We start from the raw sequence: 16,446 nt of genomic DNA on the forward strand, positions 1-16,446 counted from the left end.
ACCAAAAAGCAAAAGGAGTGGAGAATTCGGAGGAAGCGCCCTGGAGCCGGACCATGTTATAAAAAGATCTAACCAAAAAGGAGCCAGCGGGTGAAGCCGACCACACCAATGAGTCTTCAAGTATTATTGAAATTCATTTGATAGGCATTCTCCCTCTGAAAGATCAAGGAATTGTATTCTTGTATCAATTTGGGTCATAACCATATGCATAAGAATGTCTTAAGAAAACACCTCATATTAATGGTGCATGAAATTTATCCACGTATGGTGCGTCTGATCATCAATAAACAGGACAAACTATTTATTACTCTAAATAGAGGCGGTTGGAGTTGGACCTCATTAGTAGAGATAGTGCAGGTGCCATATAGATTTGAGAATAGGTATGAACACTTTTATTCAAAGAGGAACTCACACAAGATTTATTTACAAAATGTAGTGAAGGTACTTCATTCATTAAGGAACCAAAATGAAACAAGGCATCTAATTTTTTTTGCATTCTGATGATCAAGTCTCTAATGCCACATTCCACAGTTTATTAGAAATATACAAATCAGATTCAGACAAGGTAAAAAAATGGTAGGCATCACGATCCAACTTCTCAAATTCATGGCAAACAGTTGATCGATACTACCTCATCCCTTTATTGTTCAGTATGTTGGTCCTAAATAAGACAATCATCATGAGAAACATGAATAGTGCTGTCATCATGAACAAGTTGACCGACAAAAATTAGATTGGTGATCAACCAAGGAACTAGAAAAACGTTAGGGAAATGGAAGGGAACAAAAAGCGATGTAGACAATTAGAGGTTATCCAGTAATATATAGTTTTTCACCATTAGTTGTGAGAATCTGTTTATTACCTAAAATACAATTTAACAGGGGAATTATTAGTGTGAACTCCAGTCGTGATTGGAAGCGTTGGAATCAATAAACCGGAGACGACTAGGAGTAGAAAGGCGAGAGTTCTTATTAGACCAGCACATATCAGAAAATGCAAAAGATATCCCAGTGGAGATAGAATTTGGTATCAATTGTCGGATGTCTTTAGAAGCAGTATTCATATGCGAACCAATATCATTTGAACCATGAACCTCAGTCCACATCCGACTTCCTGTCTATAGTCGATCCACTGGAAATATCACTGGTAATCTTTTATAGCCTGTAAATAAGTAGGCTTTTGTGGTTCTGAAGAGTGACTACCGTCGAGGCTTATCTTGACACTATGATAATGTGGCCTAGGTGTTGGCAATATACATAGAGGTTCTTGCAATGGGACGAGACAACCAAATTCATTACAGTCAAAAGCACTATATTTACTATATATTTCTCTCTAGTGCTTACCTCTGATTTATTGTGTGGCAAAGACAGTCTAAATGTCACTTTACCTTTTATTGAAGCTTGTGTTGTAATTCTAGTTTCTTCACACAGGAGTTCCATAAGTATTACGTACGTGTGGGATAGTTCATCCCAATTTGATGTGTTGGCCTAAGGCACCTAGTAATATGGGCATTGGTTCATAAAAAAATTTGTTATTTCCTTTACATTTTTTGAAGCCTTGATACTGCAAGCCATTTTTACTTCACCCATGATGACAAATTAGTTTTCGATCTATAGAGTCATAAAACCTGCACATTACTCATGAATGTTTTTTTTTTCACCCGTGCGTAAGCATGCATGTCATATTCAATATGAAATCTCCTTGCCGAACTTGATTGTTGGTGTACCTTCTCCAGATAATCCCACATATCATTGGCCATAGGGAATCCTTCCAGTGGGATCCCTATGCCTGGATCCACTATACTCAAGATGCATGAAACAATCTTAGGGCATGTTTGGATGCACAACAAATTCATGAATTTGACATAATTTTAATAGCCAAATTCAAGAATTATGTGATTAATGTGTTTGGGTGAGCCTTAGTTGATAAATGTATTGTCCAATTAGCAAAAGAGGCATAAAAGGTCTTCAGGCAAAAATGCAAAGGAGGAATAAATCATGAGCTTATCAATTAAAGAAAAAGTTAAAAATCCCTAATTCACGAAGTTGGGAAATCAACGGCTTTTGAAGGTTAGGCTTGAGAATGGTTCCCTGCCCTCCACAAAATGTCCTTTTTGTAACCATTGGTTTGATGGCTATGATCATATGATCAAAGTGATGTTGAGAGGGATAAGCAATCAAAGTGGATCCCACATGAAGTTGGGAAATCAACGGCTTCTGAAGGTTAGGCTTGAGAATGGTTCCCTACCCTCCACAAAATGTCCTTTCTGTAACCATTGGATTGATGGCTATGATCATACGATCAAAGTGATGTTGAGAGGGATAAGCAATCAAAGTGGATCCCACATGATGAAAGGTCTATTATAATCAATACGGACCATCAAGTTTTCAAGCCCATTCCTTAGATGGTTAGCATCGTCAGTTCAAAGTATTTTGGGAGTGATAGGCAAGTAGAGGCCGACCCAACATGATAGATAATAATTAAACCTCTCTCTACTGGAATAAATGCGGATCATCCATTTCCTAGTTGTTGATCGGTGGTTAGGATTATCCAATCAAAGTGAATTTTGGGAGGGATCAACAATAAAAGGTGGGCTCCACATGGAGGGTTCTAGATCACTGATAGGACATTTCTTAGTATGATAAATATGGACCTCCTATCAATTGATTAGGATCATCATATCAAAGTGATTCTTCAAAGGGATTGGAATCAACGGTGGACCTTGGGTCATCGATGGTCCAAATATCCAAATAAACAACCGGACTACTGTTATATTGGTATGGATCTCCATGTCCCAACCATTGTTCGGATGGTTAGGATCGTCCGATCAAAGTGTCTTATGAAAGGGATGACTGATCAAAGGTTGGCCACCTTGACGGACAGTCCAGATCAATGACCAAAACTTATTATTTTAATCGGCATGGATCGTGCATTTCCTTAGTCATTGTCGAATTCTTAGAATCATCCGTTCAAAGTGACTTTTAAGAGAGGGATGGGCAATATATGGTGGATCCCGCATGATGGACGGTCTAGATTATAAGAGGGAGGGTGATTCAAAGGTGGGCTTACACGATGGCAATAGTTAAATTTATGTATGGTATAATATAATATGGACCATCCATTTTCTGAGCCATTGATCAGATGGTTTGAATCATCCAATCAAACTGATCTTTTAGGAGTGATCAACAAAAAGAAAGAAAAAAGAAAAGAAGATGGGGCTTTAAATGTACGGTCCAGATCACGGATATGACCAATGTTGTCAAAATCTTTATTGTATCGCACATCGTTTTAAGGGTTGAGTCATATCAAATCACAAATCATAAGGATTTTTTTTTTTTTTTTTTTTTTGTTGTTTTTCCAAAAAAGTTGAAAAAAAAAAGAAAGTAACCAGAAAAAAAAAATCTCATCAAACCAAAAATAAAAATTAAAAACTCATCAATTATCCATTTTCCAACAATACGCACCGAGAAAGTAATACTTATAATGATATTGACAATTGAGAACTTGTATATGGTAACATATCGTGATAGCGTTAAAGCATTCTCATCTTTCTATTTTGTCTTTAGGAAATTTACTTTCAAAACATATAAGAACCATTTAATAATTTATGTTCCTTCTACCTTTCTTGAGTGTATAGTTATGTTGGAGAAAGCAGCATTCTATTATGTTGACTGATGAAAGTAGCTATTTTGATTTCCTTATTTTGGGGTTTTTGATGATGATTTTTAACAGGGGAGGTCCTTTTACATATTTTAGAAGCAAAAAGGTAAAATATAGGAGAAAATAATGCATAAAAATGAAAACGAAATGGATTTTTATGTAATTTGGGACTTATTTATGCAGACTACGATTGTCATACAATTCGATTCAATAATCGTGTGATTATTGCAGCTTAGCAATTTGGGTTTGCGATTCATATGGGCATGTACATGACACAATTCAAATAGTAAATCGCACGATTTTAAAAACAGTGGATATGACATTTTTTCTATTATAATAAATCTGGATTATTCATTTTCTATCCATTGACTGGATGGTCAGGATCATCATATTGGAGTTGTTTTTACTGGGGCTATCAGAGGGGGCCCCACAGGATGGACGGTCAAGATCGTGGTTTAACATTTCTCTATTATAATCTGTATTGACCATCTACTTTCCTAACCATTGACTGGATGTTTAGAATTATCCCATCAAAGACGGGATGCATGATGGATGGCTTGGATCCATTATAGGACCATTTGTATATTATCTTTGATCTCGATAATTAAATTTGATGACCATTGATTGGATGGTTTGAATAGTCTGGCCCTAAGCTCTTTCAAAGGACTTGACCAATCTAGAAAATTATGAATTTGACAAGAAAAACCACGAGCAACAAAGTTGTTAATTAATGAACTCCAATTTCATGAAGATTCCAATCAATGAACTTTCAAATTCATGAATTAACCAATTTCTTTCATCCAAACAGGCCATATGTTGATTCTCCATTGTTTAACATCCCACATGTACACTCTTTTGGGCTGAAGCATAGTATTGGGCACTTCTCTAGAAAATAGTGTAAAATCGGTACCCATGAAAGATAGTTGTATGCTGAAAGTGGTTGTTAGGTGCATTCCATTCTTCTCATTACTCTTATCACTTCCATCATTTGTAAATATCCATCCACTACAAACTAGGATTTATGGGTGTTGTGTTAAGCTGTATGACATTCTGTCATAGGGGCTTTGCTAAGTGCGTATGCATGTGCAATGAAGCTTATGTACATACCACACTAGTGCCAACATGACACAATATGTCCTAGATCGAGTCCATCCATCCGAAAGCAACTGCTATATTGATACCTAGCCCAAGAATCAGGTTGATCAACTGGTTAGATGGGCCACAGTTTGCAAAACAACTGTGTAGCTTTGAAAAACTTGGCAGAAGTCTTCTAATCCATCCACCTGCTTCCAGTATTAGAGCCCCCAAGCTGAGTGGATCAGATTTATTTTTCGGGAAAATATGTAGAAGGTTGGACCAACCTGATTGATGATCGGATCCCACACCTATGTGCCACGCTGGCACATGTGGCGTGTACATGAACTTCATTGCACATGCATTTGTGCTTAGCAAAGCTGCTGTCTAGTCTTTATGTTTTCTAGACTGTAGTATCAAAGTATGAGATTTACGAGTGAGTGAGACAAAACCTGCCAAGACTGAAGAGTAGCTTCTGCAGTGGCGGCCTGCGGCTGAAGCGTGACATAACCGAGTATGGGGAATTTGTGCGCAGCTTCCACGCCCCCGCCATTGATGAGAAGTTCGAATTGTTGGGCATGTAAGTGGTAGTGGACCCATGTGTCATGTTCCTTATTATTATTATTTTTTTTAGAGATTGATGAATGAAATACAGATTATTTTGTACTTAGCTTAAAATTTTCTATGTTCAGCATTGCCAATGTCTTCATCGTGGCACCAGAGAGTCTTTCTACATTGTTGGAGGGGACCCCAAGTATCCGGAAAGATGCAGTAAGGTATATGAATGATGATCATGTCATTTTCTCTTTTATCTTTTTTTCCTTTTCTTTTGGGTATTTTCAAGAATATGAATTGCATGTTGTATCTGCCGCCCGTTTCCAGGTTCATTCAACTTAGGGAGGACTACAAAACTGCAAAGATTGCATCTAGGTTCAACACCTTAATGTCTGAGTCGTAGTCACGCAGGGGCAGCTGAAAGTGGGGCCGGTTGGCTGCAGCCATTCTGAAGTAGGAAATAATCGGGTTTGGTGGTATTCAGGAAAATCATGAATTCCTATTCTGGCAGGTGTAGTGGACTAAGTTGGTCTGATAGCTAGATCCAAATCTGGGCCGTGACCCACCGGCCCTGTGCAGAACCATTTTTTAAAGGCTTCCATTTTGTAAATGTGAATGGTACTTGACCGCTCTTATTCTTATTGACCCTGAGACTTGCTACTGCTTTTGATGCCCCCACAAGTAGAAATAGGTTCTTTGGTGAAACCAATCCGCCATTAATGTAGGATTGGAGTTGGGATACACCTGCATTTGTGATGTAGGGATGGACGTGATTTGGTCGATCACCATCTTCCTCGAGGGGATAACTATTACGAATCCATGGAGCTTCTCTAGACTCCTCATAGAGATACCTCGAATTCACGAGGGAAAATAAGAAAATAGGAAAAAAAAAAAATCCTAGAAATTTGAAATTTGATTGATTGATAATTGTCTAATGTGTATGCCCCTTTACACCATTAACAAAGAAAAAAAATAAACCAAAATTCGTAATTAGCAAAAATAATAAAATTTTAACTCTAATAAAACTCTTCTAAAACTTAATTTCTAAAAATAAAAGTTCTAAATAAACTTTTGCTAGAAGAGTCCTAACATGATTAAAAGTTATTTCTAAAAAAGAAGAAAATCTAAAATTCTAAAAATAAGAAAATATTACAAAAATCGAAATTACTAAAAATAATAATGTTTTTTTTCTTAAAATTTCGTTTTTGAGCAGAAAGCTTGTGTTTTCTTGCGAAATGGACAGATGCGATCCACTATGTGGGTCGGTTCACCTCAGATGGCCTATTGCAGTAAAGATTGATAGGTCATATGTCCCGTAACGATACTCATATCAAAAGTTATGGCCAATTTATGGTTCACCTTCTTTCGGTCTAACTAGGGGTGTACGCGAACTGAGCTAGCTCGACTCGACTCGAAATAGCTCAATTCAACTCAGTTCGAAGTTGAGTTCAAGCCGAGTCGAGCTGATTTTTTGAGCTCGAAAATGAGTTCAAGCCGAATTCCGAGCATGCCCCAGTTTGACTCGACTCGGATCGAATCCATCTCAAATCTAGCTTGAATCGAACCAGTTTGGTGACTCGGTTACTTTGCCATTGATGTTGCTCACCAACTGTTTGATAAAATGACTCAACCAAATATGGCTGGTGGCAAGGAAGGTTTGGCTAGTGGCAAGGAAGGTTTGGCCGGTGGCAAGCAAGGTATGTACATTAAACATATACCTTTTTTTTTTTATAAAAAATAAATAAATAAAAAAAATTGGTTTTTATGTTACGTAGAAGGTGTTTGATAAAACACCTCTAAAACCATTGCCTCTGTTTTACAAACAGTGAGATTGTGAAGTTGCAGTTCAGGTGTTTGTGGAAATGCCTCAATGACGAACTCGGCTCGATCTTGGCTTAAACTCGGCCTGAGCTGTTGACCGAACCGAGCCGAGCCGAGCCGAGCTGAGGCTAGCTCGACTCGGTTCGACTCGATGTACACCCCTAGGTATAACCATGCTATGAATGTATGTGCCTGTGCCACGCCCTACATCAATGTGGCAGGTTTCCTGTTCCATTTTTATTTTTCCTTCTTTTCTGTGATGGGCAATTGCATCTGATGGTTGACATTTGACACGTTCTGCATTGGACAGTTTGGATTATCTGGAAGGGGAGATATTGCTTATTTCTCCTCTGTTGTGGGAAACACCATATCTGATGCAGTGTTCAACTCGCAGGTTGACTCGCCCCAAAACATCAGTGCTCTCAAATCACCAAGATTTCTGAGTCTGAATTTCCAAATTTGCAAACACCTTGTGATAGTCCTCCCGTGTCACTTGCCCAGGACATCCCAGCCATCGAGACTGCCTATTGCAAAAATCAGGTTGATCACCTCATTAGGTGGGCCACACCAATTTGTTGAGTCCGATAATTGACATCCTTTGATCTCAATGGTGTGACCCACCAGATGAGTAGATCGGCCTGTTTTTGTGCCAGTTGATCATATGGTGGGGTCACCTTTTACATGAATTGCGTGGATGAAGATCATGTTAACACAGCCAGCTAAGGCTTATTTGTTCTCTACGCTTTCTCAAGACATTGGAGGATCTACTGTGGCTAAAGGTGGCAATGCGTCAGGTAGCCTGCTTGACCTGTTTTTGGGCCGGGCTCAGACTTACTAGCTTGGCCTGTGGGCTGTGCTTGGGCCTTGCTTCATGGCTTGATAATTTTCAGTTTGGGGCTTGGGCGCAAGTCATTTTAACGGGGTTCATCTGAAACTGACTTTACATGTTAATGTTATATCTTACAAATATGTCATTCCAATTAGAGCTGGGCATCGAGTGGATTGATGATGAAAAACGAGCCTACAACCTATTAAATAGTAACGTTAAACCCTAGGAAGAAGTTCGGGAATCATACTATAACCAAAACTCCTATAAATCGTGACTTACTATAGATAGTAAACTTACTATTTGGTAATGATTTCAACTAGACCTCATGGTTCTCGGCCAAAAATAGTAAGTGTCCTATTTGGTTCAACCATGCTATTTTCCTAATTATTCTAAGCACTTTTCATGTTGGACGCAACTCCTGGAGCCCAACGGATGAAGTGTTATAATTAAACTAAAACTTACTATAAATAGTAAAAATGAAAATAAAACAGAAATTCAACTATCCATCTGATGGAATATCGCAAATTCGGCATTGGGTGGCTAAAGTAGCTCATCCTACCCCAAAATCATATGGCCGTTTTAATGTTCCGATGGTTCGGATCACTTCTGCCTCCAATCGGGCCTTTTCTAGTACATCTTGGCCATGAAATTGTACGCAACCCCCTCTACATCAATGTTCAAGGGAAAAATGGATTTAATGAGTGACCGAAATCGAAATTCTGAATGGGCCCAAATGAGCACATTGGATCCAATCCGTTCAAAATCTGAGCCAAAATCAACCCTGGCCCACCCCATCGACAGTGCTAGTACTCAAAGTGGTCATCCAAACAACACTTATTATGGCTCAACCACTTTACATAAAATGGAAATTTTTATACAAGCTAAACACAATTACATTTATGTAACCATACTGCACACCCACAAACCATGGTGTCTGATACATGCGTTATCAATGGCTGCGACGGTAAAGAGAGTATGTCGATAGAAATACAAGCAAGATGAGGATGATGGAAGCAATGAGAGAGATGGAAATGGAAGCACTGACGTGCCGACAGAACTTGCCATAGATGTTGCAGACTTTCGTCCACCCAGCGTGAGAATTGCCCTTTAAGCCAAGATAACCGATTGAAGATGCTGCGCCCATGGCCGATGCAACCACTCCCACCATTAGCTGATCAGACAATGCAACGGGCTCGGTAAGTCAGTGACAACACTGCCAAATGCTAAGGTCCCCACCTTCATGTGAATGTTATTGAAGCTCCCAGAGCTTTTAAATGACATGTGGGGTGATCGTCGACCCGGACTATTGGTGGGCAATGGTACAAAAAATCATATTGGTTGGATGATCATAATCATTTGAATATTTGGTCATTTTGTTATAAGCTTTCGCTTTTTTATGAGCCGTTAATAAAATGATTAGCATCATCTGATCAAAATGCTTCTCTGAAATCATAAGCAATCTGTGGTCCATATGTTTCCAGATGATGGGTGGAGCTTTTTCTCTACCAGGTCTAGACTGTCTTTTTTCATGATATCAATTCGACGGTTAAGATCATCAGATCAGTGATGTTTTTAAAAACATCGCTGCCTTACCATTAGTGGTATGGAGTGTGTGGATCATGTGGATTGATGATTGGTGGTCCCAGTTGCATGTAGAAGCTTTGGGGACATTGCTCCCCATAAATAAAATAAAATGAGTGAGGTCCTACTTGAGAGGGGTTACCCTCCCATTAAAACATTCATAATCATTAACTAGTCCACTCAGATGTGGTTCACAAATCCAGCCCATACATTGTGTGTGCCCACTTGGATGAGGGGTCAGATCAAGTTTCAGCCGCATCTGAAACTCAAGTGGGCCCCATCAAATGCTTTTATATGTTTTAGGCATGTCTTCACATGGTTTTAGATGGTATGGCCCACCTGAGTTCTGTATACGGCTGATTTTTGGCATTTCCCATAAACTAAAGAGTACCCATCAAATGCATGTTGTTGATGTTCGACACACATCAGGGTGGGGCAACACAGCTCAACCTCATTGGAAGTTCCCATGAGGTGCCTTATAGTGTGTGTGGACCCCACCAGTTGATCCAAATTGTTCAAATAGTGGCCACATGACGTAGAGGGAAAAGGCGCAAAATTTTCCCATTGGATGATCTCAACCATCTGATCTATTAAATCTTGATTTCTAAGTGTTGCTACGAGGATTATAATTAGTTATTTTTTGGTTTTTGTCAAGTTTCTATTGTAAGTACAAGTCCAAGTTGATTTTCTGTTTTTAAGTGTGAGTTGTGTTGCTTTAGAAAGAGAGAGAGTTGTGGTGGGAAAGCCAGTTCTTTTAGAAATAGACGCATGGCCGTTTATGGAGGTTGTTGTAGCAACTAGAAAAGTAGGGTTTTCATATCTTACATGTGATATTAGAGCTATGTTGAAGAAGTTTATTAAGGAGAAAGAGCAAATGTGACAGGAAGCATTTTTGTGAGGATTTGATATGTGCTCGTGGAAGTTATGATACATAATATCCAAGACAGTTTAACACGGTTTTTTGTGGTTATTCTTGGTGTGCGTTTTAACTCGTATATTAGCCGAACAAGAAATTGAAAGTTCAAATTTAGTAGCAGTGGGTGCTATAATAGGGATATTAGAGATTGTTCCTCCTAGTTTTAATGATGTTTATTACTGTAGTAATGGAGAAGCTAACACTAACTAATTATATGACTTGGAAAGTCAAACAATCCAAAGATTCAGCCTTTGGGAAGTTATTGATTGAAATTAAGGTTGAGATGTCAGAGAATGATTAATCAAGGAAGATATGGAAAATGAAAACTGAGAAAGCCATCGCCATTTGGAAAAAAAGATAGAGCATTAAAAAGTTTGAATACACATATAAAATTTGGTTTATCCATCCCAGGCTTAGAATAAACTTGAGGAATTTTCTTTGAAAAGTAGAGTTTTAAAAGTACCCATAAACTACTGGATTGGTGATTTGAAGCATATGCGTTTTTGAAAAATATAATTACTGAGCTCGATTTTGAAGATCCAAATGAGATTCAAGGTAAAAGATCCTACAACACTCAAGTGTTATGAAAAATGAAGAAAAGGTGAAAGAAAATAGAATCAATATTATAAAATTAATATAAGTAGAGTGTGATTATATATAGAATCAACATAAATGGAGTGTGATCACGATGCTCATATTAAAAATTCTTTTTTTCTTTTCTTTTTCTTTCTGAAGATAGAAAAGCAAAGAGTATTGACAAGAAAAATAAGTCTATCAAAGAAAATTTTGAAGACACAAAAAGTGAATCTTACTACCACGGAACTTGAATATCAAAATTAGTGTGCATCTTCGAGTTAGAATTCATAAAATTTAATTTATTAAGCTTTAATGGCATTGATTTCAATAAGAAGGAGAACAATACCAACAAGTCTTTTATAGAGAGTTTTGTAGAAGGATTAGAAAAGGAATATTTTGCTTAACTTGAAAATTTCTATGGATATATATATCTATATATAACATATAATTATATTTGTGTGGTTGTATTAATAAAACACTGCACATTGAAGTTAGTGAAATTTCATTTGGATTTATTGGCAAAGGTGGGAAGGAAAAATACTTGATGAAATGAAGAAAAAAAAAATCAAGATCACACTTGTTATCAAAAGCCAAAAGTTAAGATGAAACACATGAGATCTGAACTTTGACGTGTCATGAGTTTGTCATGGATGATAAGATTACTAAATATAATTTGAAATGCCATTGCAACGGTAGCAATTGAAATGACACAGGTAGAATTCGTATTTTTTAAGTCCAAAGATGAGAAGACGGACAAATTTATAACATTAGTAATAGTTGAAGGTCTCATGAACATGAAGAATTTATTATTTTATCACAAAATCAAACATATTAACATAAAGTATCACTGTATATATGATCTCATCAAAGAAAAGGAGCTAGAGCTCCAGTTTTGTAAATCTGAATATCAGAGAGTAGATATTTTTATTAAGGCATCGAAGGCATAAGATTTTCCCAAGTTGAAGACTATGATGGGAATGAAAGAGAATATGAAGCTTAACTAAGATTGTTAGAAGTCATGTAAACTTGATTTTCAAGTTTAAATACAACTATGATTAAGATCAATTGTTATTTATTTTTTTTAAAAGTTTTTATTTTGAGTCCGATTTATTTTATTTTATTTATTTTTTATTATTATTATTATTTAAGTGTGAGTTACGCTGCTTTGGTGGTGGTTTGATTTTCTAATTTAATTGTAAAAGGGTAATGAGTATTTGCTCTTGTAATTGTACAGTGACATTATTTACATTTGACTATTATAATGATTTTTGTATATTGTTGTATCACCCACAAATCATTGCAAAAAATGATAATTTTACAAGTTATTTTACTTGCTTTTACTTGAGTGTTTTTGACTCTTGATTTACGAGCCATTACTTTAGGTCAAACACAGAAAGTGATAGTGAAGGCACATTTATAAAAGAAAAAAAGAAAAAAAGAAAATTAAAGATGCAAGAGAGATAATAAGATGAACAACCTTGAAAAAGTATTGAAATATTTTTTATTTTATCATTTTCTTTATCTCTTGTAAATGTTGCGTGAAGATTAATACCGGTAAAACAAGACACATATGGCTTGTTAACTCAAGTTGTTGCAGCTATTGTAGAAATGAGATTTTCATAGCCTACAATTTTGACCATCGATTTTAATTTACATTCTGATTGGATGGTTCAGATCATCTGATAGGGAATATATTAATGTATGGCCACAAATCAAACGGTGTACGAACAAACTTACAGTGTCAATGTATGCCAGCAACAACAACAGCTTCTTCGAGGGAGACGTCTTGGAGATGGCAGCAAGAGAAGATAAGATTGTAATAATGCTGTAGAAACAAGCCGCGCTAAGTGCCACCACGTAGTATCTGCACACATCATTAACCAATATTAGCTCTTGACTGGAAGTGTATAGTTCCCTCAGCTGCCCATCTATACAAGTTGGGCCCGTGGTTCAGCAATCCAGACCGCTAATCTACTGGGCCCCATCATGGATGAAGGGTCCCAGAATCTACCATACTGGAAAATGCTAACTCCAAACAAACAGTGAAGAATATACACACAAGCTCATAAAAAATGGTTTTTGGAGTAGGCAAAAGTTGGACGGCTAAGATCTTCAAATATGGAATTCTTTTGGGTAACACCCACTCAAGGGAGAGGGACCATCAGATCAACGGTCTGGATCACAAAATCATGGCCCCCCACTTCTACAGGTTGGGCTCATCATTCATGAGGACCCTGCGCTTCTCATAGTTAAGTGCCCCACTAATTTCACCATAAAGTAATTAGGATTTAATACTTCCAACAATTAGATGGTAACGAAAGAACAATCCTGGTTAACAATACTAAATAAAAGAGAGAGAGAGAGAGAGAGAGAGAGAGAGAGTTATTTAATACTCTGACAGGTATGACACTCTATATGCAGGCACTAGGGAATTGTATACCGCACATGCATTAAATCAAATTACGCTGGCAAAATTGAGAACCAACTGTTGCTAAGTTTCCCAAAACCAGATTGGTCAAGCAATCCTAACCTCTGGTTTGTGGATACTTCTTTATTGAAATAAGCCCGTAACGTCCAATTAGTGTCCAGTAATTTGATGGTAAGATAATCAAACAATCTTAATTTTTAGTTCATGATCCATCTAACGTGGGACCCATCATTTCGACACTTTAATTTGAATTACTCGAATGCTAAGTATGGAATTTCTAAGTGCCCGCATATTATCCATCATCCTCACCCGAAGTATCAAAGTTCTTCTGAATAAACAAATAAATAATAAATAAAATAAAAATTACAAACAACGTTCCTGGCGGACGCGGATTAGATACTGACAGGTTGAGTAGCGAGTCGGCTACTGAAGTGACGTCACTAAATTCTATGGGCCCACTATGACGTATGTGTTATATGTCGATACCGTCCATCCATTTTGAGATATTATTTTAGGGTATGAACTAAAGAATGAGGAAGATAAAAATATGTAGTGGGCCCCACCATAGAAAACAGTGGAGAGAGTGATTCCCACTGTTGAAACTATCCTAAGGCCCACCATAATTTTTATTTGAAATCCAACCCGTTCAAAAGTTAAAAAAAACATGAAATAAGGTAAAACACAAATATCAGCTTGATTTAAAACTTTTGTGGCCTTTAAAAGTTTTTATTGGTGCCCATCACTATCCCCACTGTTTCTGTGCTGGGTTCACTGGAGATTTGAATTTAACTCATTCTTTGGATATTGTCTAAAATGTTCTCTACAAATGAATAGAAGGTATGGATACAAAACATTCATTATGGTGGAGGCCACGGAACTTGGTGGCGTAACTTCATAGCCAGTTTCGCTAATCAACCTGTCAGTAGCGGATCGGCACCCGGCCTGTTTTCCAAGGAAGCGGATTGGCTGGAGTACCACACACTGCCGATCTGTCTGGTGTGCGTACGTGTCGTGCTAAGACGGCACTCTTCGAGTTCCGTGATGTACCAACGGTTCAAAGGAGATCAAAATTACATGGGCCCCACAATGAAGTATTTATTATATCCACCCCGTTCATCCATTTTGCAAGATCATTTTAGATCATGAACCCAAAAACGAGTTATATCCAAAGGTCAGGTGGACCACACCATAAATAGCAGTGGGACAATGACTCTCACCATTAAAACATTCCTAGGGTTCAGGACAATCGTTTATTTTCCATCCAATCTGTTAATAAGGTCACACAGACCTGGATGAAGAGGAAAATAAAATATCACAGTGATTCAAAAATTCTACAACCCCATAAATGGTTTCAATGGTAGACGTTCAATCCCCCACTATGTTTTGCAGTGTGGTCTACTTAATCTTTGTATCAGTCTTATTTTTCGGCTCAAGACTTACGAAGATCTTTCCAAATGTTGGGACGGTTTGGATATAAAATATACATCATGATGGGATTAACAGAACTTGGTGACGTCAACACACCAACCATATCCGTGGTGTGTAGTACACCATCCAATCCGCTTCCGTTTTCCAACCAACATTTCACACCTGCAGAGCATCTGATCCTTGAAAAAAGGTTGTAACCATAAAGGCGATCTTGTGACCCAAGAATCATCCTAACCCACATATCAGCTGGCCACACGATCAAAATCAATGGACGATTGACGATGCGACCCATTGCAAAAGCATAGCCCACATAATTGGATCGGCCTGACTTTCTTTCTAGATTATCTTTATGATGGGGCCCACCGTGTACATGGCTCGGATGCAGTAAAAAATATATATAGCATGTCAAGCTAAGGACCATGATTGCATGTGATCATTCCTTGAATACAAATAACTAAAATCCAACGGTGCAGTGTATGAAAAACACATCCAATTAACCATATGCAATCACATCCGTCAATAGGCATAATCCAAATAAAAGGATCTTACATTAACGCTGGAGATTGATTGAATTTGGCAGCCCGAACGAGTGGAAACGGTAGGAGCGGGATATTGAGCACTTTGGTCTGCTTGCTTGTGGCCATAACCACGATGGCTGTAATGGTAGATGCGAACAGCAAGAGTCTCAAACCAAGATCAACCACAAAAAAATTGATAGGAGGTGGGCGATCGAGCGGTGACTTGGAATTGGGCGCCGACTCGATGGATTCGCTCGTTAGCTTATCGGAGGACGCCATGATCGACGGTCTGGGATTAAGGTAGTGTGGTTGGCCAGTCAGAATGGTATGAATGGGAGAGAGGGAGGAAGCTGAGTTATATAGATAAGATTCATGAACTCGACGACAAGGTGTGATTCCTTAGGAGCTACGGACCCGCCTGATTTTTTTACATTAGAAATGTTGAGGCTCGCCCATGCTGGGCCACCAACTGATGATCTTTACCGTTCATCTAGAAGGGACAACTGTGTTTTGGTTGCTTGGCAAAAATCTCACTGATTAGGATCCTAATGTCCAAGAAAGGTGACTTAGAACAAACTGTGTAGAAAGGCATTTTTGGGCCCACTTCTGTTCTTTTTGTTTTTTTCGGAGGCGAATTTCCTGCCAAACTTTGGCAGGAAGTTCCTTCGATGGTAACCTACGTGGGGCATACCGTTATATTTTTGAGAAATCCATCCTATTTATCCATTTTGTGAGCTCATTTTAGGGGTTATAGCTAAAAATGAGCCAGGTCCAATGCCCAAGTAGGCCAAAAGCTAGAGGATTGAGCATCCACAGTTAAAATATTCGTGAAGTTATAAAAGTTTTGAATCTGGATAATATTTCTATTTTCTGATCAATACAATAGGAATAATATTATGAATGGTATGGATGGCATGTAAACATCACTCTCATCCCATAGAGGTTTCAATTGTAGGAATTTTCCTACTCACCTTTTCCCTGAGCTCACAAACGAATGGACAGGGTGGATGTCACAAACGTCACGTTGGGCCTAACCTAGGTTTCGAGCGCAGGAACTGAA

General features: G+C 38.0%; 2 protein-coding genes across 7 annotated transcripts in view; one reads left to right on the top strand and one right to left on the bottom strand.

The window, feature by feature from the left end:
* Positions 1-5,994, top strand: part of LOC131224799 (exocyst complex component SEC10b-like) — a 57,765-nt gene extending 51,771 nt beyond the window's left edge. Inside the window, exons 23-25 of one of the 6 annotated variants that reach the window (XM_058220194.1) lie at positions 5,216-5,314; positions 5,427-5,510; positions 5,617-5,963. In XM_058220194.1, coding sequence (XP_058076177.1) covers positions 5,216-5,314; positions 5,427-5,510; positions 5,617-5,692 — 259 coding nt within the window. In that variant the 3' untranslated portion in view covers positions 5,693-5,963. Of the gene's footprint in view, positions 1-4,468; positions 5,193-5,215; positions 5,315-5,426; positions 5,511-5,616 lie in introns of those variants that run through there. The other 5 variants (XR_009161183.1, XM_058220197.1, XM_058220195.1 and 2 more) reach the window with 5 other exon arrangements.
* Positions 5,995-8,791: 2,797 nt separating this feature from the next.
* Positions 8,792-15,742, bottom strand: LOC131225514 (CASP-like protein 1D1). The gene is made up of 3 exons (XM_058221049.1): positions 15,418-15,742; positions 12,750-12,876; positions 8,792-9,110 (listed from the first exon to the last, which is right to left on the bottom strand). Exons 1-3 carry the CDS (start codon positions 15,663-15,665, stop codon positions 8,889-8,891), a joined length of 597 nt encoding a protein of 198 aa, XP_058077032.1. The 5' UTR covers positions 15,666-15,742; the 3' UTR covers positions 8,792-8,888.
* Positions 15,743-16,446: the final 704 nt, after the last annotated feature.

This window comes from Magnolia sinica, chromosome 14 (assembly GCF_029962835.1).
Source record: "Magnolia sinica isolate HGM2019 chromosome 14, MsV1, whole genome shotgun sequence".
NCBI classification, from domain to species: Eukaryota; Viridiplantae; Streptophyta; class Magnoliopsida; order Magnoliales; family Magnoliaceae; genus Magnolia; species Magnolia sinica.